This window comes from Odontesthes bonariensis, chromosome 3 (assembly GCF_027942865.1).
Source record: "Odontesthes bonariensis isolate fOdoBon6 chromosome 3, fOdoBon6.hap1, whole genome shotgun sequence".
NCBI classification, from domain to species: Eukaryota; Metazoa; Chordata; class Actinopteri; order Atheriniformes; family Atherinopsidae; genus Odontesthes; species Odontesthes bonariensis.
Window position 1 is genome coordinate 1,100,791 of NC_134508.1, and position 24,731 is coordinate 1,125,521.

Consider the following 24,731-nt stretch of genomic DNA (forward strand, 5'->3'; position numbering starts at 1 on the left):
TTGTACTTTCTGATCAAATTGAAAGGAAAATGATGATGGAATCATGAACCAAACTTGGTTTCAGCTCCTGTTCTTTGAGTTCTTCACTCATGAAATTAATAATTCTCTCTCCTTTATACTTCATACCCACAAACTGTTGAAAAAGCCACAAGTTAAAACTATTTTTTTCTCTAGAATCAAACCTCGTCTCTTCTTTAGGGGCGAGAGGAAATTAGTCACCACTACTTTTAGGCCTGCGACGGATAATGATGCCGTTATTTACATTACATGCATGCAATCACCTGAATCCTAAGGAGCTCATTATATGATTTTAAGCTAATTTTAATTGTTCTACAAGCCGAGAAGTCTGGCTGTAAATACTATGACTGAGCATCCGGTCCCTGTCTGACCTGTGATGAATAAATAATCTGTTCAGAGGTTTTGTTTTTAAGATTTTGATGTTTTAATACGTGTTGTTCTATGGTTCTACTTATAGGTGTTGTACTTTTGGTGTAAAATGGCCTGAACTGCTGCCTATCTTGATCAAAATAAGATTTTTAATCTCAAGAGTTGGAATCCTAATTGATGGATTTAAATTAAAACGTCCTGCTTTCAAAGCTCAAGAAGAAGTGTGACTCATTTTTTAATAAATGTTTATTTCACACGGCTTATTTTGCATTTGTTTTGGTGTTTTGCTTTTTTTTATTTACAATAGCTTTAGATAGATATAGTATTTTTCTTTCTTCCTTCAGGACTTTTATAAACACTTCCTCCGCCAGACCAGCAGATGGCGCTGACGCCTCAATCACGTGGTTTCCAAACGTCCCAATTATTGACAAATCGGCGCTTCCTGGTTACAGTAAATCCAGCTAACAGTTAGCAGCAGGTTGACTCTTCCGTTGGTGCTCAGCGGAGCTCCGTCTCGGTGCCGGTGACAGACGGACGTTTGGCTCGGACTTTCCCCGCTGATCCCCCGGGATGTCTTTCATAAAGAAGCCGGCCCCCGGCAGGCTTCTGCTGGACGACACCGTGCCCCTGACGGCGGTGATCGAAGCTAGCCAGAACCTGCAGTCCCACACGGTGAGTGCTCACTGGAAACCAACTGGTTCAATTATCGGACAGGGCTTCTTTTTGCCTCCTTTTTTTGTTGTTGTAACGTATTTGTTTAAATACAAACCACCTCAGATTACCAGAGTCAACCATTGCCACTTACAGTCAGATGACATGTCTTTATAACTCGATTAGCTCGTCTGAAATAACGATGTAATTCCATTATCGGACATCTGACTCGGGTTCGTGTTTTGTTGCCACTGATTAAGCAACTTCCTGGCAGCTTTTCAGAGCTCAGCAAGCTGCTGAAATCAAGAGATTTACAAAAGAGTATTGACACCGATTGGCTCTCTGCCCAGAAGCCAGAAAAACCTCCAAGAAACCGGTATTTCATCATGTTGTGAAGTCCTTTATGAGCTGTGAATTCTGTGTCTACACAGGTTTACTTTCCTTTGAGTAATTTAACGCTTGCTAATAATCCAAATCAAATCAAATCAATTTGTAGCACATTTCATGTACAAACAGTTCAAAGTGCTTCACATAAAATAAAAGCATTGCAGCAGGGAGTGGAAGAAGCATTAAAATACATAAAAGAATATAAAAAGAAAAAATAAAATCATTTAAATGAATTTAAAAACCAGCAACAGTCCAGATAAGTTCAAAGATATCGTGCAGATTTCATGCATAGACACATGAGAACAGAAATGTTTTTAACCTGGATTTAAAAATGTCTCCATTTGGTGAAAGTTTAATCTCCACTGGCAGTTTGTTCCACTTGTTTGCAGCATAACAGCTAAATGCTGCTTCTCCATGTTTAGTCTTAATAAACATAAGTCTTTAGTAATAATGATGTCCTACATTTAAACAAAATGAGTGTTTTCTTTTGTGTTCATAATGATCTGATCTCACCTTCGGCTTGTTGTAGTCTCTCCTCTAAAAACATGCACATCGCAGCTCCTGCAGAGCTAATTCTGGAGGTGGTTGGAAATGATGAGATTTAACTGAAACAGGGACTTCTGTGTGATGTTAAACATCTCGACTGAAGGTGGGAGTGACCACTAATAAGTATTTACGGTGTTTGGAGTTGTTTGTACCCTGATAAGTGGCGTTAAAACAACGTGGATGTCCAACAAACGACAGACGGGACTTCTGTCCGATAATGGACGCACCGCGCGGTTTGTTGTTGACAGTCCGGCTGGGATCAGCTGAGCTACCTGTTAGCTTAGCATGCTAACGTCAGGCATCCTTCGTGGCAGTTTGTGCTGTTGCAAACAGGGAAAAATCCACCGTAACACCATAGGATAGACTAATAAAACACACATTTATATTATTGCATTATTCTACATTTATAGTGGTTTATTTTATTGCTTATTTCGTGACTTTTTTTTACCCTTTGTGTCAATAAACAGAAGCAAGTTTGTGTTATTACGGAAAACAGTTCCAATTAGAGTCATAATAATAATATATAATAATGATATTAGAGTCATTAGCGTTTGTGTTCTGTCCTGTGATTAGTCAGTAATGGATAGTCCTTATTTCCCTTGAATCAGCACTTATAAACCACTGACTGTAAGGTTAGTTTTAAATGTCAACATTATGCAGTGTGGGCACAGATGTGGATAAATTCAGTGTTAGTTCACATCTGAAATAAAACTAAATGTTCAATTCATTTTTATTTATATAGCGCCAAATACAACAAATGTCATCTCAAGGCACTTAGATAATAAAGTCCAATTCAAGTCAATTGGAATTCAATTCATTGTAATCATAATTATTCATAAAATAATCCAAAAAAGTTGTGTCTCTTTGTTTATGCATGGCTGTTTATTTCGGTAAATATCTGTTTATATCGGTAAATTAACTCGTTATCTCGAAGAAAACCATCAAAACAATTTTTATACGTACCACGTCCGCTCTGGGCTTCCGTAGCTTTGGGTCTGAATTGATCCCAAATCTCTCTTATCCCCACATTTAAGGTCTGTACTCCCATAGAGTCTAACTCGTTGAGATAATTTACATAACAAGTAACACGTGGCCAGAGATTACTGTTCAGCTGCAAACTACATGACAACATGACATCCGCAGACAACATCTGAGCCTGAGGTCCAGCTGAGTGCACGGCTGTGAGTGTGGACACGTTAGCACCTTTAAAATGGATTCCTTTGGCGATAAATCAGAGTTGGCTCCGAGGTGAAGCCTCTGTAAGGCAGGGGAGCTTACAGGTATAAATTACAACACAATGGAGGTTTAGCAAGCACCTTCCAGCCACTGTCCTTCAGTCTTCAGAGAGTATGTTCCAGCTGCAGGGGGATCACACTGCTCAGCCTCCCCAGGAAGGTTTACTCCACAGTGTTGGAGAGGAGCTATAAATCTCTAAATGAACCATGTGATCACCATAATTATTCTGTTGTGTGATAAGTTGACTGATAATTTGCATCTGATTAGAGTTAATGTTTTGGTGATGTGTGTTTTCATGCTGGCGTTGTTTCTGTCTCTCAGGAGTACATCATCCGAGTCCAGAGGGGCGTGTCTTCAGACGACAGCTGGCAGGTAAATGCACCAATCACAAGCCGAGGAGTCAGATGGGGCGAAAAGCCCGCTGAAACAAAAGTTAGGCTGTGTTCGAAACTGCCTACTGCATACTGCATACTACATACTGCATACTGCATACTACATACTGCATACTGCATACTGCATACTACATACTGCATACTGCATACTACATACTGCATACTGCATACTACATACTGCATACTACATACTGCATACTGCATACTACATACTGCATACTACATACTGCATACTGCATACTGCATACTGCATACTGCATACTACATACTGCATACTACATACTACATACTACATACTGCATACTACATACTGCATACTACATACTACATACTACATACTACATACTGCATACTGCATACTGCATACTGCATACTGCATACTGCATACTACATACTGCATACTACATACTGCATACTACATACTACATACTACATACTACATACTACATACTGCATACTACATACTGCATACTACATACTACATACTACATACTGCATACTACATACTGCATACTACATACTGCATACTGCATACTGCATACTACATACTGCATACTACATACTGCATACTGCATACTGCATACTGCATACTGCATACTGCATACTACATACTGCATACTGCATAGTGCATACTGCATACTGCATAGTGCATACTACATACTGCATACTGCATACTACATACTGCATATTACATACTGCATACTGCATACTACATACTACATACTGCATACTGCATACTGCATACTACATACTGCATACTGCATAGTGCATACTACATACTGCATACTGCATACTACATACTGCATATTACATACTGCATACTGCATACTACATACTACATACTGCATACTACATACTGCATACTACATACTGCATACTGCATACTACATACTGCATACTGCATACTTCCATACTGCATACTGCATACTACATACTGCATACTGCATACTGCATACTACATACTGCATACTACATACTGCATACTGCATACTTCCATACTGCATACTGCATACTTCCATACTGCATACTGCATACTGCATACTTCCATACTACATACTGCATACTGCATACTACATACTGCATACTACATACTTCCATACTGCATACTGCATACTGCATACTACATACTGCATACTGCATACTGCATACTTCCATACTGCATACTGCATACTGCATACTGCATACTGCATACTGCATACTACATACTACATACTGCATACTGCATACTACATACTGCATACTGCATACTTCCATACTGCATACTGCATACTGCATACTACATACTGCATACTGCATACTACATACTACATACTGCATATTACATACTGCATACTGCATACTGCATACTACATACTACATACTACATACTGCATACTGCATACTGCATACTACATACTGCATACTACATACTGCATATTACATACTGCATACTGCATACTACATACTGCATACTGCATACTACATACTACATACTACATACTACATACTACATACTCATCGATCAGACAGTATGCAGAGCGTTTACCCACAATGCATTTCGCTCCTGCCCGAGCCGAAATCAGCCGGCCTGAAGCTGATTTCTCTTAAGCTCTAAACTCTGTAAACTTTAGCAACATTTGAAACATTTTCAGGTGAGAAAGTAGTCGTTTAGATCCCCAACGTGTTGAAAACCTGACAAAATACCGGCTGTTTACCATTTTGTTCCCACGAATTCGGCGCTACTAAAGCTAGCCGCAGTGAGCAACGCACTTCCTGTTATTTTCACAAAATAAAATACTCGTTGCCTTTTATCATAGGGAAAGCCATTACCATACAACTGGTGCTTTTGTTTTGAAAACAGGAAGTGAACCTACCCTCGTTGTAGCTAGCTTGAAACTGCCGTTTTGACAGGAAATGACGATCGGCGACGTCACGTTACATTGCATCTTGGGTAGTTTGAGTATGAGTAGTAACCTCATGATGCATACCCAACATTTAGGAGAATCTAGTATGCATCCAGGAACTTCTGCTTACTCAAACTCGCATACTAACTCAGAAAGTTAGTAGGAGTAGTAGGAGAAGTATGCGGTTTCGAACACAGCCCAAGGCTTACTATTTCCTGGGCTTTCATCGCCTTGTAACCTCATATTTGTACATCCACACCAGCAAATCGTATTTGTTTTTTCTCTTTTGACTTCTCTTTATCTCTGAACTTTTACACCAAAGAAGAATGATCTCATGAGGCATGCTCAGAATCTTCTTCTTTGTATTGTCTCGTTATCGCCAACTGACTGTTTCAGGAGTTGTGAGAATTTTCCGTATTCTCGTCCGGGAAGAGATAAATTATTCTGAGTAGTGAAGCCAAGGCCAAAATAAAACAGGAGTTTTTTTTGTTTTGAAGCCTCCAGTTTGTTTTCCCTTCAGTTAGGAATCAAAACAACTTGCATAAGACTTGAGTTCACTGGTTAATGAACCTATTGGCCTGTCTCCGTCTAACATCTCATTACTTATACTCCCTAACGCGTCGATCACTGAACAAATGTGCCTTTCCTTAAAGGAGAAGTTTGATTCCTTTAAACCTGGATCTTATTTCTGGCATAAAACACGTTCATCTACTCACCGATAACAGTTTGGTGAAAGTCGGCGTCCAACAACAACAGGGCAGCTCTGAGCTAACAGTACTATAGTTCACGTTCATTCATTCATTGGTCTTAAAGTCTAGACTGTTGCTTGTTTTTAAATTTATTTAAATGATTTTATTTGTTTCTCTTTATATTCTTTTATGTATTTTAATGCTTCTTCCACTCCCTGCTGCAATGCTTTTATTTTATGTGAAGCACTTTGAATTGTTTGTACATGAAATGTGCTATATAAATAAATTTGATTTGATTTGATTAAGTATTGGTGAAATAAAGACAAATAATGCCTTATTTAGAGGCTGTATTGTCTCTGCCCTGTTCTCTCCCGTTATATAGATATATGCCGATCTCCAGTGAACTAAATATCTTATCGGTGAGTAGATGAACGGATTTTATGCCAGAAATAAGGTCCAGGTTTAAAAAAACAAAAAACAACGAAATTCTCCTTTAATGATGGAACTGTTTTGAAAAGTGATCAGAAGGAGTGAACTCATCTAATGACACCGTGATGAATGACAGAAAAGAATGAATCAACCCTGAGCTGACTCAACTCTTCCTTTACTTGGTCAATGTCTCGACCAAAGAAAAACTTTCAGTTCTGGCCTGAAAAAAAGGGAAGAATGTGAAATATTGGTTGTAAGAAAGAGTTCTTGTTTTATTGAACAGTCATTCTATGGTATTATGTAACTGAGATAATTCATCTCATCTGAAGATGTTTTTATTTCATACTGAACAAAATTGATGATTTACGTTAATTAGGCTGTGTTCGAAACCGCCTACTGCATACTTCCATACTACATACTTCCATACTGCATACTTCCATATTACATACTGCATACTACATACTGCATACTTCCATACTGCATATTGCATACTGCATACTTACATACTGCATACTACATACTGCATACTTCCATACTACATACTGCATACTACATACTGCATACTACATACTGCATACTACATACTGCATACTGCATACTTCCATACTGCATACTACATACATACTGCATACTTCCATACTGCATACTACATACATACTGCATACTGCATACTTCCATACTGCATACTACATACATACTGCATACTGCATACTTCCATACTGCATACTACATACTACATACTGCATACTACATACTGCATACTACATACTTCCATACTGCATACTACATACTGCATACTACATACTGCGTACTACATACTGCATACTACATACTACATACTACATACTGCGTACTACATACTGCGTACTACGTACTGCATACTGCATACTACATACTGCATACTACATACTGCATACTTGCATACTGCATACTTCCGTACTACATACTACATACTGCATACTTCCATACTACATACTTCCATACTGCATACTACAAACTGCATACTACATAGTGCTGGGCGGTATGACCAAAAATACATATCACGGTATTTTTTTCATGCATAATTAGGTGTTCACAGCATTTTCTACAGATTGAGAACAGAATTAAAAATTAAAATAAAAATTCTTAAAAAATAATTCCTTCGTTAATAATTGGTCACACAGAACTTTGATCTTCATTGTAAACAAATGAATAACATTAATTACACTGGTGGGGCTGTTCAGCTGTTTCAGACTGATACCTCCGGTTCAGGCTGCTCCTCATCCTCAACACGCACGTCTCTCTTTCAATCGCGGAAAATATCTTTCAATACTCATCTGGATTAATGCAGCAAACATTCAGTGTAAGAGTTTAAAAAACTACTTTATTTGATTCACAGCTGCTAGTGTTTAGACCTCGACAACCCAACTACATTTATTTTTTTTACGGCAAACTTGCGACTAGTTAACTTTATAAAGAAGGCGTAATCGCTTGTTTGCTATGGGTCGGGTCGGGACGGGACGGGACAACATTGTATTAAAAATATAAAATATTTTTATAGGACTTTTTAATGTGTGACTTTATAAAGGTGCACGTGATACCAACCTTTCGTGAATTTCGCCAGCCGTCTTCTTTCGGTTGAGCTAATCTAACGCGACGCTGAAGCTAGCAAGCTTCCAGGGAAGCACAGAGGGGAGGGGCTGTGTGTGTGTGTGTGTGTGTGTGTGTGTGTGTGTGTGTGTGTGTGTGTGAGTAGGCTATGTGAGAGAGACGGAGGGAGAGCAGGGAAAGGAAATGCAGCTTAATGAATACGAGTATTTTTTAAATAGCGTTAAAAATAGACAGTAAACATGCGTTTTTAGAAGCGCAACACTGAAAAGGGTCCCATCTCAAACAATGTCGCGCGACGCAGCGTTCCCCCCGTTGTGTAATCAAATACACCGGTATGGCGGTATATTAAAAATTCATATCATAACGAAATTATAAACCGGTATTCGGTGTGAACCGGTATACCGCCCAGCACTAATACTACATACTGCATACTACATACTGATCGATCAGACAGTATGCAGAGCGTTTACCCACAATGCATTTGGCTCCTGCCCGAGCCGAAATCAGCCGGCCTGAAGCTGATTTCTCTTAAGCTCTAAACTCTGTAAACTTTAGCAACATTTGAAACATTTTCAGGTGAGAAAGTAGTCGTTTAGATCCCCAACGTGTTGAAAACCTGACAAAATACCGGCTGTTTACAGTTTTGTTCCCACGAATTCGGCGCTACTAAAGCTAGCCGCAGTTAGCAACGCACTTCCTGTTATTTTCACAAAATAAAATACCCGTTGCCTTTTATCATAGGGAAAGCCATTACCATACAATTGGTGCTTTTGTTTTGAAAACAGGAAGTGAACCTACCCTCGTTGTAGCTAGCTTGAAACTGCCGTTTTGACAGGAAATGACGATCGGCGACGTCACGTTACGTTGCATCTTGGGTAGTTTGAGTATGAGTAGTAACCTCATGATGCATACCCAACATTTAGGAGAATCTAGTACGCATCCGGGAACTTAAAAAAGTTAGTATGAGTAGTAGGAGAAGTAGGCGGTTTCGAACACAGCCTTAGTAAATTTCCGCGTCGTATCGACGCGTATGTTCACTGACAGTTGAGCTAAAGACTGTAAACAAAACGCCCACATGAATAAAACGATTGTGACAAAAGGCAGACTGTTGAGTTTGGACAGATTTTTGGGACCATTCTTTACCCTCAACTTGATTTGGAAGCAGATTGTGATCTTACAAAACATTTTTATAAGAGAAGAACTCCTTAAACTTGATTAATGAAGCTAACTTTTAGCTGAATCCATTTTAAATGGTGATTTTTAAGCTTCTTCTTTCATCTGGACCAAGGTTTTCAGTCCCAGTTTTTGTTCCTTCTCTCACTGAACCGAACAAGCTGTAACTCACTGTTTTATTGTGAGAATGCATTAAAGCATTCTCACTATTAAGTTCCTGTTTCTCTTTATTATTATTATTATTCCGCCAGTTTTCAGCTCCTGCATACCTTCAGCTATTTATACAATTTTGGTATCAAAACGTTCAGCTCTTTCAGCAGATTCCTGCTATATTTTTTGGTGTTTTTAACTTTTACACTTTCTAAGATATTCAACTTTTATTAAAATTTTCCCGTCATTCAAATGAATGGAAACTGCTTTCAGCTCTTCCAAATCATCTTCCTCTTTCCAACCTAACTACTTCTGCATGCTTTCAGCTAGAGACACCATTCAAACTTTAAATGGGTCACAAGACATTCAGCTATTATCCACTTGTTTCAGCTTTTTCAAATCTTCAGCCAATTTTGAAATATGACAGTTTCTAAAACGTGAACATTTTGCTCCTTCTTGATTTTTATGAATGAGCACACAGTTGAGTGCGTGCTGATAACTTTAAAATGTTTCAGTTTTTTTCAAACAAATTCCTCTAACTTTCATACAGTTTAACTTAGAGAAACAAATTATACCTTAAAATGTAGGAAAAATTGTCCTCTTTCAGCCAAAGTAACTACTAAAGAGCTCACATTTACAGAATTTCAGCTATGAGCCTTGAACCGAGATCAACCTCTCAAATTCTTTGACTAACTCCAATGTTAAGTTTGGTAGTACACAAAAATCACAAAATTCCTTCAACTAATACCTCAGCAACAGTTTTTACTGCTAAAATTGAACCATTTTCAGCTTTTTTAGCACGGTCAGCTTTCCCCATTCAGCTCATAAGCATTCTCACTGCTGTTTCACAGGAACAGCTCTTTCTAGTTTAATTTTATAATCTGGTATTATTCAGCTTTTCATTGAGATGATTTATTTCATGTTCTTGTTTTTTTTTTTAACATGTTTTGGGGGATTTTATTCTGTTGTTTGGATGTTTTCTGGTACAAATAAAGTCACCTGACCTGAGTCCTGTGTGTGTGTTGCAGGTGATTCGTCGTTACAGCGATTTCGACATCCTCAACAGCAGCTTGATGGTGAGTTCCACATTCTTCTGTCCCAAATCACAGAAAAATGAACGCCTTCCAACTTAACTCATTGGCTGCCGGCCGTTTTCAGTTCAGAGCCAAGTGCCAAGTGTTTTTCAGTATTTTGACTGATTTTCCAAGACCCACAGAAAAGTGTGTCTTATGACTATGTACACACCGAAATTACCAAAAGAAAGAGTAGACTCTCTTCTTTCATCAGGAAAAAAAAGTTTGTTTCTACCATTTTCAGTCCTTTAGTAATAGACAGTAGAACATAGGTTGGTTTCACCAAAAACAGCTGTTTGACCCAAAAAGTGGCACTGCTGCCATCTTGCGGGTAATTTTGCCAGTATATTCTCTGTTTAGTGTTTACAAGCCTAAGATTTAGTGACAAACTCCGCTAGATTGTCCCCCCAGCCCGCTCCGTTAAAAAACGCAATTGACGTCTATAGATGTCAATGGCACCGAAAGAGTTAACACACTGACTACCAGTGGTTTTTACAGAATTATGTCGTAGAATCCCAGCGTTCTAAACCATTTTTTTGACGTTTTTTGTACAGTCACAGCATATTATGTGATAGGGCCACTGAAACATGTTATGGCTCGTTTGAAAGCTGAGACTTTAAACTCTTTGTGGGTCAAAACTGCGTGTCTCTAGGTGCCGCCATTAGCGAGCTATCCTTAGCTAAACCAAGGCGGGTATCCACCAAAATCAACAACAAACTGAGATATCGGGGCTTTTGTGAAACGTGCGCTCTTTCAGCCTGTGGCACTTTAGATACTTACATATCCGGGTCAGAGGATTTGCGTCGTGTCGCATGTTGCAAAGCTAACCTGTTCATAAGACCGCCTCCTTGGACTTGTCGCGTGTCTTCTTCTCCTTCTTGTTGTTTGTTTATGTTACTTTACCGCCACCCTCTGGAAACCGACACGTATGATTGGACAAAATGCGGAAATGCACAACAATCAATGCAGCGTTATCAAAACTGTTCTTGAGTTGATGCAAAGCCATTGGCGTAATGATCAAAATGTCCAGATGATGACACCAGTTTTTGACTGCCATCTGTGTCAGTTCTGTTCATCACATAATTACAAAAATCACACAGAATGTGCATTAGAATGTATAGATTCAGAATCCATAAAAAACGTAAAAACGTATTTTTACCATGTGGGAGCCAACGCATGGGCAGTAAAAACGTAGTTTTACGTGACTTGGGAGTCAGTGTGTTAAAACAAACAGCAGACAGTTTTCGTTATCATTTATCGTGAAATAAGGTTGTTTAACCTCGTAGCACCCACAGTTGCAGATATGCAACAAGCTTCTTATTTATTTACATTATATTTTTATTTACATTATATTATTTGATTTTTTTAATACATTATTTACATTCATGTGTAATGTTTTTTTACATTACATTTTATGTGCCGACAGTTGTCACAGCACTCAGTGAGTTACACTCTGCTCTGCGGTGCTCTGTTCCAGTTGGTTCTGCTCTCGTTTGGTGTGCTCTGCTTTGTCCACCTTTCACAGCACATTTTTTATTTACATTACATTTTTTAATTTCATGTGTACATATTTATTTACATTACATTATTACATTTATTTATTTACATGACATTTTTTGCATTTTATATGTGCTTCACTTTTTCACAACAAAGATCTGTGAAATCTGTTTGATTTGTTGTTGAATGGAAAGTTTATGATGGTTGCGTTCCACACTTTGTATTAAGAATGTTCAATAAAGGTTTATTATATACATTTTATTGTGGTAGCAGCAGTTACTGCTGAACTTTCACTAAAACCTTTTTAGCCAAACGATCTGCAGAGAATGACTTGGTTTTGTGAACTAAATGAATCAGGAAAGCCCACAGCTGCAAATATGCAACATGGCCTAAAATGATCAAAAATAGCCCAATTCCAAAAATATTGGTTTATTCCCACCCAAAAAGATGCAAGAAGAGCCAAAATGATTTTTTTCAATGATTATTCACATGCTTGGGTGCTACAAGGTGAACTGGGTGTAAAACAGCAGCCTCCGGTCCTTATTTCCACACAGCAGCTCTGTCTCTGCTAATCTCCTTCCTGGTTGGATAAGTTCAGCGACGGGTCATTACGACGTTGGGTCTTTAATGAGCAGGAGGGGAAAATAAGATTCTGCTTTTATTAAAAAATAAATTAAAAAGTTTCAGTGCAATCTGCTGGTTTCCTTAGCTGGGAAACTGTTTTTAAAATGGCTCTATGTGAATGAATTAGATTATTTTATAAATTATTATGATTACAATGAATTGAATTCCAATTGACTTGAATTGGACTTTATTATCTAAGTGCCTTGAGATTAGGGGTGGGCGAAAAAATTGATTCATGTACATATCGTGATTTATTTATTTATTTATTTATTTATTTATTTATTTATTTTTTATGGGATGATTTTAAAAATCGATTTTTCTCCCCTGAATCGATTATATTACGTCATATCCTTGTCCAGAAAAACTTCATCAATTCATTACATTAAGTCATGTTAAAACTAGCCCACATTTGTGCTGTGTGGACATTTCCATTCATTTTGTAACTGTAAACTTTAAAAAAACCTCTTTTTGTCTCAGTTGAAATAAATGTCAGCTGCTGGACTGACTGACACAGACTGATGTGCATCGTTTATGGGAACGACATTCATTCTAGAAGCGTTTGATTCAACTTGTTTGTTTTTTAAGGAGGAAGAAAATTGAAATTACTGATTATATCGAATCACAATACTTGTAGAATCGCAATTATCAAGAATCGTGATACAATTGAATCGTGACCAAAGCATATCGTCCCAGCCCTACTTGAGATGACGTTTGTTGTATTTGGCGCTTTATAAATAAAATGAATTGAATTAAACGCTCTCATGGTGCCGGAGCTGTTTTTGGACCAAACTGCAGATCTTGGAATGTGTCGGGTTTTAACTTTGATGACTCGTCTTCTGGTCATGAAAACAGGAAGTTGGCGGTTTTTCTGCTGAGCTTTTTGTCGGCTCATTTCCTTTTCTGGAGGTCCCACTATGACCCCGACCCATCATCAGTCCGTGCTCTGCAGTCAGCAGAACGGTGGGAAAGCCGCTCTCTGGACCTTTGTGCACGTGTCGTTGGGTAAATGAAACTCTTCCCTCTCTTCAGGTGTCCGGCGTCAGCCTCCTTCTTCCTCCCAAGAAGCTCCTCGGAAACATGGACCGAGAGTTCATAGCTGAGAGGCAGAGAGGCCTGCAGACCTATCTGGACTCCATTACCCAGCATCCCTTGCTTTCCACTTCCTTGACTGTCAAGAAGTTCCTCGACCCCAACAACTACTCTGCCAACTACTCAGGTGTGCTCGCACATTTCTTTGAACTTTGCTCTTTCTTTCCTTGATTCGAAGACGCTATATGAACAAATTGGATTTTATGAATAATTATGATTACAATGAATTGAATTCCAATTGGCTTGAATTGGACTTTATTATCTAAGTGCCTTGAGATGACATTTGTTGTATTTGGCGCTATATAAATAAAAATTAATTGAATTGAATTTAATTGAATTTATCTCACAAACTGTGCTTTGTTGTCTTTTTCGTTATTCTGATAAACCAAATGATAAAAAAAAGGGAATAAAGCACAGCGTTTTTGTTTTATACTAGTTTATCTGGAATTTATTTATTCAAAAAGGAAAAAAAAACTACATTTTCAACATGTAAACAAGTTAAATGTAATTTATCCAAGTCGGCCAAAAGTCTCATTTTCATCTTTGATCCCAAAATAACATCAACACCTGAATTTATCAAATCAAATCAAATGTATTTATAGCACATTTCATGTACAAACAGTTCAAAGTGCTTTACATGAAATAAAAGCATTGCAGCAGGGAGTGCAAGAAGCATTAAAATACATAAAAGAATATAAAGAGAAACAAATAAAATCATTTAAATGAATTTAAGTTCAAAGATAGCGTGCAGATTTCATGCATAGACACATGAGAACAGAAATGTTTTTAACCTGGATTTAAAAATGTCTCCATTTGGTGAAAGTTTAATCTCCACTGGCAGTTTGTTCCACTTGTTTGCAGCATAACAGCTAAATGCTGCTTCTCCATGTTTAGTCTGGACTCTGGACTGGACCAGCTGACCTGAGTCCTTGGATCTAAGAGCTCTGCTGGCTTTATATTCTCTGAACACATCACAGATGCATTCTGGGCCTAAACCGTTCTGGGATTTAAAAAACAAAAAAACAACCCTGTCTTATAACAGATAAAGTAAACAGTCAAATTATAAAATCAGATGTCAAATAAAACCTAAAATAAAGGCTGTAGACTGTCTGATGTGATGCTCTGAACAGGGATACGCACATCCGGTCCTGCAGCTTTTAGATGTGCTCGTTCTACCTGAGATGTTTAACTTTGCTTTAAGGTTTCTTAAAGGTTTCCGTCTTTCTGTGTCTGTCAGAGATCGCCCTGCAGCAGGTCTCCATGTTCTTCAGGTCGGACCCCAAGTGGGAGGTCATGGAACCCCTGAAAGACATGGGTAAGAGCCGGTTTATGCTCGCTCAGTGGACCCGTGTGTGGCGTGGCTCTCAGAGCGCACAGACGGGGGTTTTATTTCAATAAGAACAGGCGTCTAAAAAGCTGAAAACCATCTGCTGATTGGCTGAAACTGGAGGTCGAGGTTTTATACCAAAATAACCCGCAGGACCTGTTTTCTGTTGATTGATTACGTCCAGAAACATTATAAATCAGATGCATGTGAACACGATGTTTTTCTGTGTTCTGCAGTTAAATCTGCTTTAAGCTTCTTTTTATCATCGTTGATTTGATTTTCAGTTTCTTCGTTTTTCCCACATTTGTTCCTTTGGTAGTAATTAAAGAACTTTGTGATCTTTAGAACAGATTCCCAGTCGAGTTACTGCACAGCATTTATGTTTGGCTGAGGTAACAGCAGCTCTAAAGTCTGAACTAACATCCCAACATTCTGCAGAACTGAGCTGAAATAACTCAGCAACGTAATCTAAAACAAACAACCCGATCATTTACAGCCGAAGCATCCAAATCACTGCCTGTACTTTTCCATAATTCAGCAAATGTTTGTGGAGTTGCTGATGAAATCAGCATCTTGTCTGTAAGAGAAGCCACATAGTAAGTCTTTAATGATCGTCTTTTAATGCCGTTAGAGTTTATAAATATTCTGCCTGTTTTTCAGGCTGGAGGATCAGGAAGAAATACTTTCTTATCAAAAACAAAGAGCAGCCCAAAGAGCGGTATCTGCTGAGCTGGGTGAGTAAAGCGCAGAGAGAGTACACGTGACACTTCAGTCAATAAGTGGAAAAAATGTGCGTTTATGGGATTGTTTCGAGTGGGATTACTGAACTGAAAACGGACTTAAAGGAACTCTTTCAGAGCCTTAAAAAGAAGAAGAAAGTGTTGTTTGTTCTCTCCCCTGATAGATGGCATTCATTGTAAATTTGAAGTGGCCCTTTAATCTATTATTCAGGAATTAAAAGGTTGATATTACTGAAGGATAAGTCTAAGTGCATGGCTGTGTTCGAAACCACATACTCCATACAACATACTGCATACCGCATACTCCATACTCCATACTGCATACTACATACTGCATACTGCATACTACATACTGCATACTGCATACCGCATACTCCATACTCCATACTGCATACTACATACTGCATACTGCATACTACATACTGCATACTGCATACTACATACTACATACTGCATACTGCATACTGCATACTGCATACTGCATACTACATACTACATACTGCATACTGCATACTCCATACTGCATACTACATACTGCATACTGCATACTGCATACTACATACTGCATACCGCATACTCCATACTCCATACTGCATACCACATACTTCATACTGCATACTGCATACTGCATACTACATACTGCATACTGCATACTGCATACTACATACTGCATACTACATACTGCATACCGCATACTACATACTGCATACTACATACCGCATACTGCATACTGCATACTACATACTGCATACTACATACTGCATACCGCATACTACATACTACATACTGCATACTACATACCGCATACTGCATACTACATACTGCATACTACATACTGCATACCGCATACTACATACTGCATACTACATACTGCATACTGCATACCGCATACTGCATACTGCATACTACATACTGCATACTGCATACTGCATACTACATACTGCATACTGCATGCTACATACTGCATACTACATACTGCATACTACATGCTGCATACTGCATACTGCATACTACATACTGCATACTACATACTGCATACTACATACTACATACTGCATACTACATACTGCATACTGCATACTACATACTACATACTGCATACTGCATACTACATACTACATACTACATACCGCATACTACAAACTACATACTACATACTGCATACTGCATACTGCATACTCATCGATCAGACAGTGTGCAGAGCGTTTACCCACAATGCATTTCGCTCCTGCCCGAGCCGAAATCAGCCGGCCTGAAGCTGATTTCCCTTAAGCTCTAAACTCTGTAAACTTTAGCAACATTTGAAACATTTTCAGGTGAGAAAGTAGTCGTTTAGATCCCCAACGTGTTGAAAACCTGACAAAATACCGGCTGTTTACCATTTTGTTCCCACGAATTCGGCGCTACTAAAGCTAGCCGCAGTGAGCAACGCACTTCCTGTTATTTTCACAAAATAAAATACCCGTTGCCTTTTATCATAGGGAAAGCCATTACCATACAATTGGCGCTTTTGTTTTGAAAACAGGAAGTGAACCTACCCTCGTTGTAGCTAGCTTGAAACTGCCGTTTTGACAGGAAATGAAGATCGGCGACGTTACGTTGCATCTTGGGTAGTTTGAGTATGAGTAGTAACCTCATGATGCATACCCAACATTTAGGAGAATCTAGTATGCACCCGGGAACTTCTGCTTACTCAAACTCGCATACTAACTCAGAAAGTTAGTATGAGAAGTATCCGGTTTCCAACACAGCCCATATCTTTAATCACATTATCATTCTGTGTGGCGTACAATCTGAAACCCATCAGAACGAGAAGCTAACGTTCTCTTTAAATCATGAAAATGTAAAAGCAGCTTCTGCATCACAAGTTGTGACAGAAACATCTGACTGTGTGTTTCTGTGTGTGAAGGTGGATCTGGGTCCTCATAAGTTCCTGTCAGACAAAGACCTGCAGTCAGCCATGAAGCTGCTGACCAACCTCTCCGTACGTACGCGTCAAACACACAAAACCTGCACGCTTTAAGTGATCTGCTGGGGACTGTGATACCTCAGAGGAGATGTTCAGTTTGAATACGTGTCATTTGGTCACATCCTGAGCTGTGTTGATGCTTTTGGACGTTATCAGAAGGGACTGCCAGCTAACTCTGCAGGAGAATTCACACAAACAGAACTTTATTCTGCCGGTCTGTGATTTGTGGAAATTCTCAAGAACACACGAGAGACATTTGGGCAAAAATAATCAATGAAGTTTTCTGTAAATGAGGAGAAACCAGCGCAGCGTACCGAGACACCATCAGATCAAAAATCTGTAAAAAAAATAGGGCTGGGCAGCGATTAAAATGTTTAATCTAATTAATCACATGATTTCCCTGATTAATCACGATTAATCGCATTTGTACGCAGAATCCAAAAATGAATCCAAAAGTAGTGTATAGCTTTTAGCATTTAGCTTTACTTTAAATGTGCTGCCATATGAATGAAAGTGCCATAACATTTGTTGTGCAAACACACTTTTAACATCAGCATCTTTCTGTAGTTTTTATGTAGAAGCCTCGCTCCACTGTCTGTTTCCTTGAATGACTTGCTGCTATCAGTTGTGTGTTTTGCCTTTAAGTAAGTAAGTAAGTAATTTATTTGTACAGCGCCTTTCGCAGACCAGGGTCACAAAGCGCTTTACAGGTACAATAGAAACGCACAGTTAAGAAGTACATAAAAGTATAAGTTTAAAAAGGCCAAAGCAACTCAGTCACAATCATAGCAGCCCAAGACAATTAAGAAATTAAGAAAAAACCTGAACAAATAAAAAGGTCTTAAGTTGCCTTTTGAAGGCGTCAACAGACTCCATGGAGCGCAAAGAGAGCGGAAGATCGTTCCAAAGCCTGGGAGCAACAGCCTGGAAGGATCGGTCTCCTCTGGTCCGGAAACGCGTGCGTGGCACCATCAGAAGATTCTGATCCACAGACCTCAGAACCCTAGCTGGGGTGTAAGACTGGATCAGATCTCTGATGTAGGGTGGAGCCTGACCATGCAACGCTCGGAAAGTTAAAACCAAAATTTAAAAATTGATCCTAGAGGAAACTGGTAGCCAATGAAGAGCTTTAAGAATACGGGTTAAGTGAGTCCTCCTATTTGAGCGGGTCAGAATTCTCGCAGCAGAGTTTTGCACCAACTGCAGGCGAGACAGCTCCTTCTTGTTCAAACAAGAAAACCGACTATTACAATAGTCCAAACGCGAAGACACAAATGCATGTGTAATCAGCTCCAAATCATCCCGTGACACCATTTTCCTGAGTTTGGAGACATTCCTCAGTTGAAAAAAGCAGCTTTTGGTCAGCTGTTTGCAGTGTTGGACTAATGACATGTCCTTGTCAAACACAACACCCAGGTTTCTGAGGCTCGCTTTAACAGACTGGCCCAAGTCACCCAAGTACTGGTTAATCCCTGGAATGGAGTCATCAGGGGCAATAACCAGTGTTTCTGTTTTGTCCACATTTAGCTGCAAGGTGTTGTCATTTAGCCATTGTTTTATCTCCACCAAACAATGAACTAAGGAGTTTAGCCTCTGGGGCTCAGTTGGCTTGAAAGAGCAGTAAAGCTGGATATCATCAGCAAACATGTGGTACGAAACATCAGAAAAACTCTGGATGATTTTTCCCAAAGGGATAAAATACAACAAAAATAATACAGGACCCAAGACAGAACCTTGAGGGACTCCACACAACAGATCTGCTGACTCAGACCTTATTTGGTTAGCTGTGACACTAAAACTACGCCCAGAAAGGTATGACGAGAACCAATGTAGAACTGAACCTGACAGACCTACTTCATCCCTCAGTCTACTCAGCAGGATTTGGTGGTCGATGGTGTCAAAGGCTGAGGACAGATCTAAAAGAACTAGAACAGTGCATTTTCTCGAATCAGCAGACATCAGAATGTCACCGGACACTTTCAGCAAGGCCGTCTCCGTAGAGTGATGTTTGCGGAAACCAGACTGAAACGTCTCATGGATGTTACTTTGATCCAGGAATAATGACAGTTGTTCAGAGACCACCTTCTCTAGGATCTTGGACAAGAGTGGTAGCTTTGAAATAGGTCTGAAATTACTGAGTACAGTCGGGTCTAAGCCTGTCTTTTTAAGTAAGGGCTCCACTATGGCATGCTTAAAGGTAGTGGGAAACACACCTGTTGAAAGAGAGAGGTTAACCATTTTGATAACCCAGGGGCCAATTACATCAAACACTTTCACAAAGAGCCTACAAGGAAGGACGTCCGATGAGCAAGAGGAGGGTTTCATCTTGGTCACCAGTGCCGAGATATCAGCAAGAGTCACTAACTTAAATGAGGACCACAAGCTGGAGACCGGCTCAATGACAGCAGGGGCTCCACACAAAGGGGGAGGGATTTTCTCCTTGATCATCTTAATTTTGTCAACAAAAAATCTCAACAATGCATTGCTGTCAGCTTCACAAAAAACAGGGGTAACTGGTGCAGCAGGACATACAAGAGAATTTATGTCAAACAATACTTTGGGGTTTTTCTTATTTACTGTTACCAGTTGACGAATATAGTCAGATCTGGCATTTTCCACCATCTCATTGTATGAGGACACCAGATCTCTGAGATAAAGTCTGTGTACCTCAAGATTTGTGGATTTCCACAGACGTTCAGTCTTCCGACATAGTCTCTTCAAACTCAGGGTATCTTCATTTGTCCAAGGGCACACTTTTTTCTGCATTGACAAGTTTGATTTGACAGGTGCCACCTGATCCAGAATTTTAAAACAATGATTGGTAAAACAGTGAATAAAATTGTCCACAGCGAGGCAATCCATGAACAAAAGAGGGTCAAACATAGCAGAAAAACTGTCTGCAGTATTAGCAGAGATAACACGCCTCTGAGACAAAACTTCTAAGGGCTTAGGCTCAGGGCTGAAGTGCAGATCAAACAAAACAAGACAATGATCACTCAGATGGACGTCCTGTACAGACACATTTGAAATGTCCAGGCCAAGGGTAAAAACTAAGTCTAAAATGTGGCCTTTTTGGTGTGTGGGCTCAGAAACATGTTGATCAAAATTAAAAGCTTCGGTCAATGTTAAAAGTTCCTTTGCGGAGCAAGATGAGCTGTCATCAACATGAAGGTTAAAATCTCCAAGGATTAAAACAGTTTCCAACTTTATTATGGAGGATAAAAAGTCACTAAAATCCTTCAAGAACACAGAAGCAGGACCAGGAGGACGGTAGATTGACACACAGTGGAATGGATTTGAAGAACCCACTTTCACCATCTGGGACTCAAATGAAGTGAATTCCAAGGTCTGAGTAACTTTGCAAGCACAACTGTCCCTGTAAACAACGGCCAGACCCCCCCCACGACGGTGGGGGCGGGGCTTCCCGAGAGCAGAGCAGCCAGCTGGACAAAGTTCATTAAGATGAATAAACTCTTCCTCTCTCTGCCATGTCTCCGAAAGACACATTAAATCCAGATTCTCTCTTGAGAAAAGATCGCTCAGAGAGAAGGATTTATTTGAAATAGACTGGGCATTCAACAGGCCGATATGCAAAGTTGGTGACGTCACGGAGGCAGTGTCCGCGGAGCGCAGTGGAATTGGTCGAAGGCCTGTCCAGCGGTCACGTGGGCTCCAGCTGGACTGTGCAGGAACCGATGTAAACACGGAAGAGCGTGGAGGCTGTGAAGGACACTGATCACTACTCCAGCGCTGTGTAGGCTCCAAGACTGTCGTTTTAAGTGATATTTTAGACTGGAACTACTACGCTGAGAAGACAATTCAACTTGGCAGTGTTTACAGATGACTTTGGTTCTGTCGACTCCGCCGTCTGGAAGAACTTTAACATGAAAATGGCCGAGTAAAAGTTCCGTACCCTTCTCCATGATTGGTGGATCCGCCGATTACTTTCTTTTCCTGTTCCACAGCAGCAGACTTTTACAATAATAAAATAAATAATAAAACAGGGGGGGTCCGTGGCGTAGTGGGCTGAGCAGGCGCCCCATGTACAGAGGCTATAGTCCTCGCTGCAGCTGGCCCTGTGCTGCATGTTGTTCCCCCTCTCTCTGCCCCCTGCTTCCTGTCTCTCTGAACTTTCCATTAAAGGCCCAAAAGCCCCCCCCCCAAAATATTTATCGGCGTTAAATGATTAACACGTTAACGAGATAAAAACGAGTTAACTTGCCCAGCCCTAGTAAAAAAAGATGCAAACAAAATGCTTTCAAAGTGTTTGCTTCTCTGCTTCAGATTAGTGCCTCTAGTCAAAGTGAGCAGACCAGCTGACACTGAGGCGAGCAGCCTTCCTCTCCACATTTACAGAGATAGTTCCGGCCCTAAAAAGGTCAATAGATGGGCAGATATTTTATTAATGCAGCGAGGGGCAGTAATTCCTGTTATTTATTTATTTATTTTTATATTTTTATATTCCTCGACATTCTTTGAACAAAACGCGGCGTGTCTTTTTAATCATGTCCTGCCTCGTTTGTTCGAGCCAAGTGCCATTCAGGATTAGTTCCAGGTGTTCGAACACGTGAAGAATCTCCTCATAGTTTCCTTTTAAAATGTGTGGAAACTGCTTATAAATATAGATCACTTACACTCTATGGCACAAATCGGCACATAAACACAAAGTGGAATGATGTTTGATGACGGTCGGCACGGCTTGGATGTAATTTCGCTGCTTTTCCTCCTCCACAGACTCCGTATTTGTGTCCGTTGCTGTTCTCCAGCACCAGTGAGTCTTCGGCTCTGCTCATCCGGCCGTTCAGTGAGAAAGGCTCTCTGAGAGACCACATCTGTAAGGTACAGTCACATCTGTAAGGTACAGTCACATCTGTAAGGTACAGTCACATCTGTAAGGTACAGTCACATCTGTAAGGTACAGTTTCTGAGTCTGTTCACCAAACTTTCAGATGGTGGATCAGCGTCTCCAAAGCTGGTTTCTTAAGGCACCGTTTCACCCTCAGTTTAACTGCACCACTGCACAGTAGATAAGACAGTCACTCAGTGGGGTCACATGGCTCTGAAAGGATCGGATTATTGGCTAAATCACAATCAGACTGAGTTATTAAGTGCATGTAGACACCTTAATCTGACTAAGAACTGGATCGGATGGGATTCAGACCCCGAGATAACTGGGTTGAAAGTCACTCTAAACCTGCTTGTAGACGCTGAAGCTCGTGGTGAATCAGACTTTTGCGTTCTGCGCATGCTCCAGATGTTTTCCCGGGGTCGTGACCCGGAAGTCAAAGGAGACGATATTCCTGTTGTTGTTGCCGTCAAAGAAACAAACAACGCGATGGAGAATGCTCCGTTGGGCATCGAGTTTGTGCAACAAGCATCACTGTTCCCATTCCAGCTGTTGCTAACAGAGCCACTTCCTGTTGACCTCTTCACCACCAACAACAACAACAAACTCAGGCATTGGAGAAAGATGGAGAACGCAGAGCCAGATGAAGCTACGTCCCTCTACATTTGCTCTGTGATGAGCTGCTTGTTGCACAAACTCGATGCCCAACGGAGCATTCTCCATCGCGTTGTTTGTTTCTTTCTGACGGCGACTACATCGCGAGTAACCCGATCCGATCCAAATTCTTGTCAGATTAAGGTGTCTACATGAACTTAATAACTCATTCTGATTGTAATTTAGCCAATTATCCGATCCTTTCAGTGCCATGTGACCCCACTACATACACGACGGGACATTTTCTGTATCCCTGGGGGAGTACTCCTCTTCCCCTGATTTGTTGTGGTGTACCTCAGGGGTCCATTTTGGGCCCTACTCTGTTTTTCGTTACATATGCTGCCTTTGGGATCAGTTTTTCAGGAAGTATAATATTCCCTTTCGTTGTTTTGCTGATGACATCCAAATGTATTTCCCCATTAAACTGGATGTCTCTGTCTCACTGCAGCGTCTGTTTAACCGTCCACAACATGTCAAAGACTGAAATGATTGTATTTGGAAATCATTTGAATCCCATCAGGTCTTTTATGTTGTGGTGTTTCTTTGTTTTAATCTCTTTTTCGTCAACTGTTTTGATTTATTGCATTTGATTTTACTGATTGATTGATTTTGTCTTTGGTCAATGTTGTTGCTTTTAAACGTACTGTAGAAATCAAATTGACATACACATTTCGTTGATAATTCGAATAGTCTCCCGTGCATGTAACCATGCTGAGATGGCGCATCCAGCCATTTTCAGCCCATTCAATGCTGGTTTTTATAAACACGAACATTAATGTGTTTCATAACGGCAAAGTCATATGATTTAGTTTTAGTAAGATCTTTGAGATGGCAGCACAAAGGCCTTTTTATCCCTCAACATTAACTCCAAATTAAATGTGATTCGGGAATATTTATAAATTTACAATAGCTTCTTTGTCTCCCTGATAAGTGGTTAAAGATGCTTTTTCATTCAATAAAACCAACAAGGTTACTTTTCTTTTTTTTTTTTAGGGAGCATTGTAGGACAAAATATCATCCTGACAGCAATAACAAAAGCGGCTCTTCCATCGTTTACAGTAGAATAAAGGTTTGCTTCTTCTTTCACAATGATCTTACATCAGAAAAACGGCCTGCGTGAGTCTTACAACTCAAGGTTCAACTGCGTCACTGTAAGACTGGGAGACTGTTTTTCTTGAATTCAGGGTCAAGAAAGTCACATGTTGGCTATATTTTCTTATCTGTGTTAATGAGAGTTTCCACTTTCTTCCTGGGAGCTTTTCAGAGTCGGAACGCTCGGCTTGACCTGCAGCCGTTCACTGAGGGCTTGAGTAACGTGCTCATAGGTTCTGTTTACCTTAGTTGTGAAATGAATAGTGAGAAAGAAGTCTTACACAAACAGGTGGCCAAGACCAAACAG

The 24,731-nt window shown here is 39.9% G+C and overlaps 1 protein-coding gene across 2 annotated transcripts in view; it reads left to right on the forward strand.

Moving 5' to 3' along the window:
* The first annotated feature begins 841 nt into the window (after positions 1–841).
* The window catches only part of pxk (PX domain containing serine/threonine kinase), a 44,957-nt gene continuing 21,067 nt past the window's right edge, over positions 842–24,731 (forward strand). For both annotated transcript variants that reach the window (XM_075460048.1, XM_075460049.1), the window contains exons 1-8: positions 842–1,059; positions 3,529–3,579; positions 10,542–10,589; positions 13,737–13,923; positions 15,034–15,111; positions 15,784–15,857; positions 17,773–17,847; positions 22,567–22,671. In XM_075460048.1, coding sequence (XP_075316163.1) covers positions 958–1,059; positions 3,529–3,579; positions 10,542–10,589; positions 13,737–13,923; positions 15,034–15,111; positions 15,784–15,857; positions 17,773–17,847; positions 22,567–22,671 — 720 coding nt within the window. In that variant the 5' untranslated portion in view covers positions 842–957. The remainder of the gene's footprint in view (positions 1,060–3,528; positions 3,580–10,541; positions 10,590–13,736; positions 13,924–15,033; positions 15,112–15,783; positions 15,858–17,772; positions 17,848–22,566; positions 22,672–24,731) is intronic.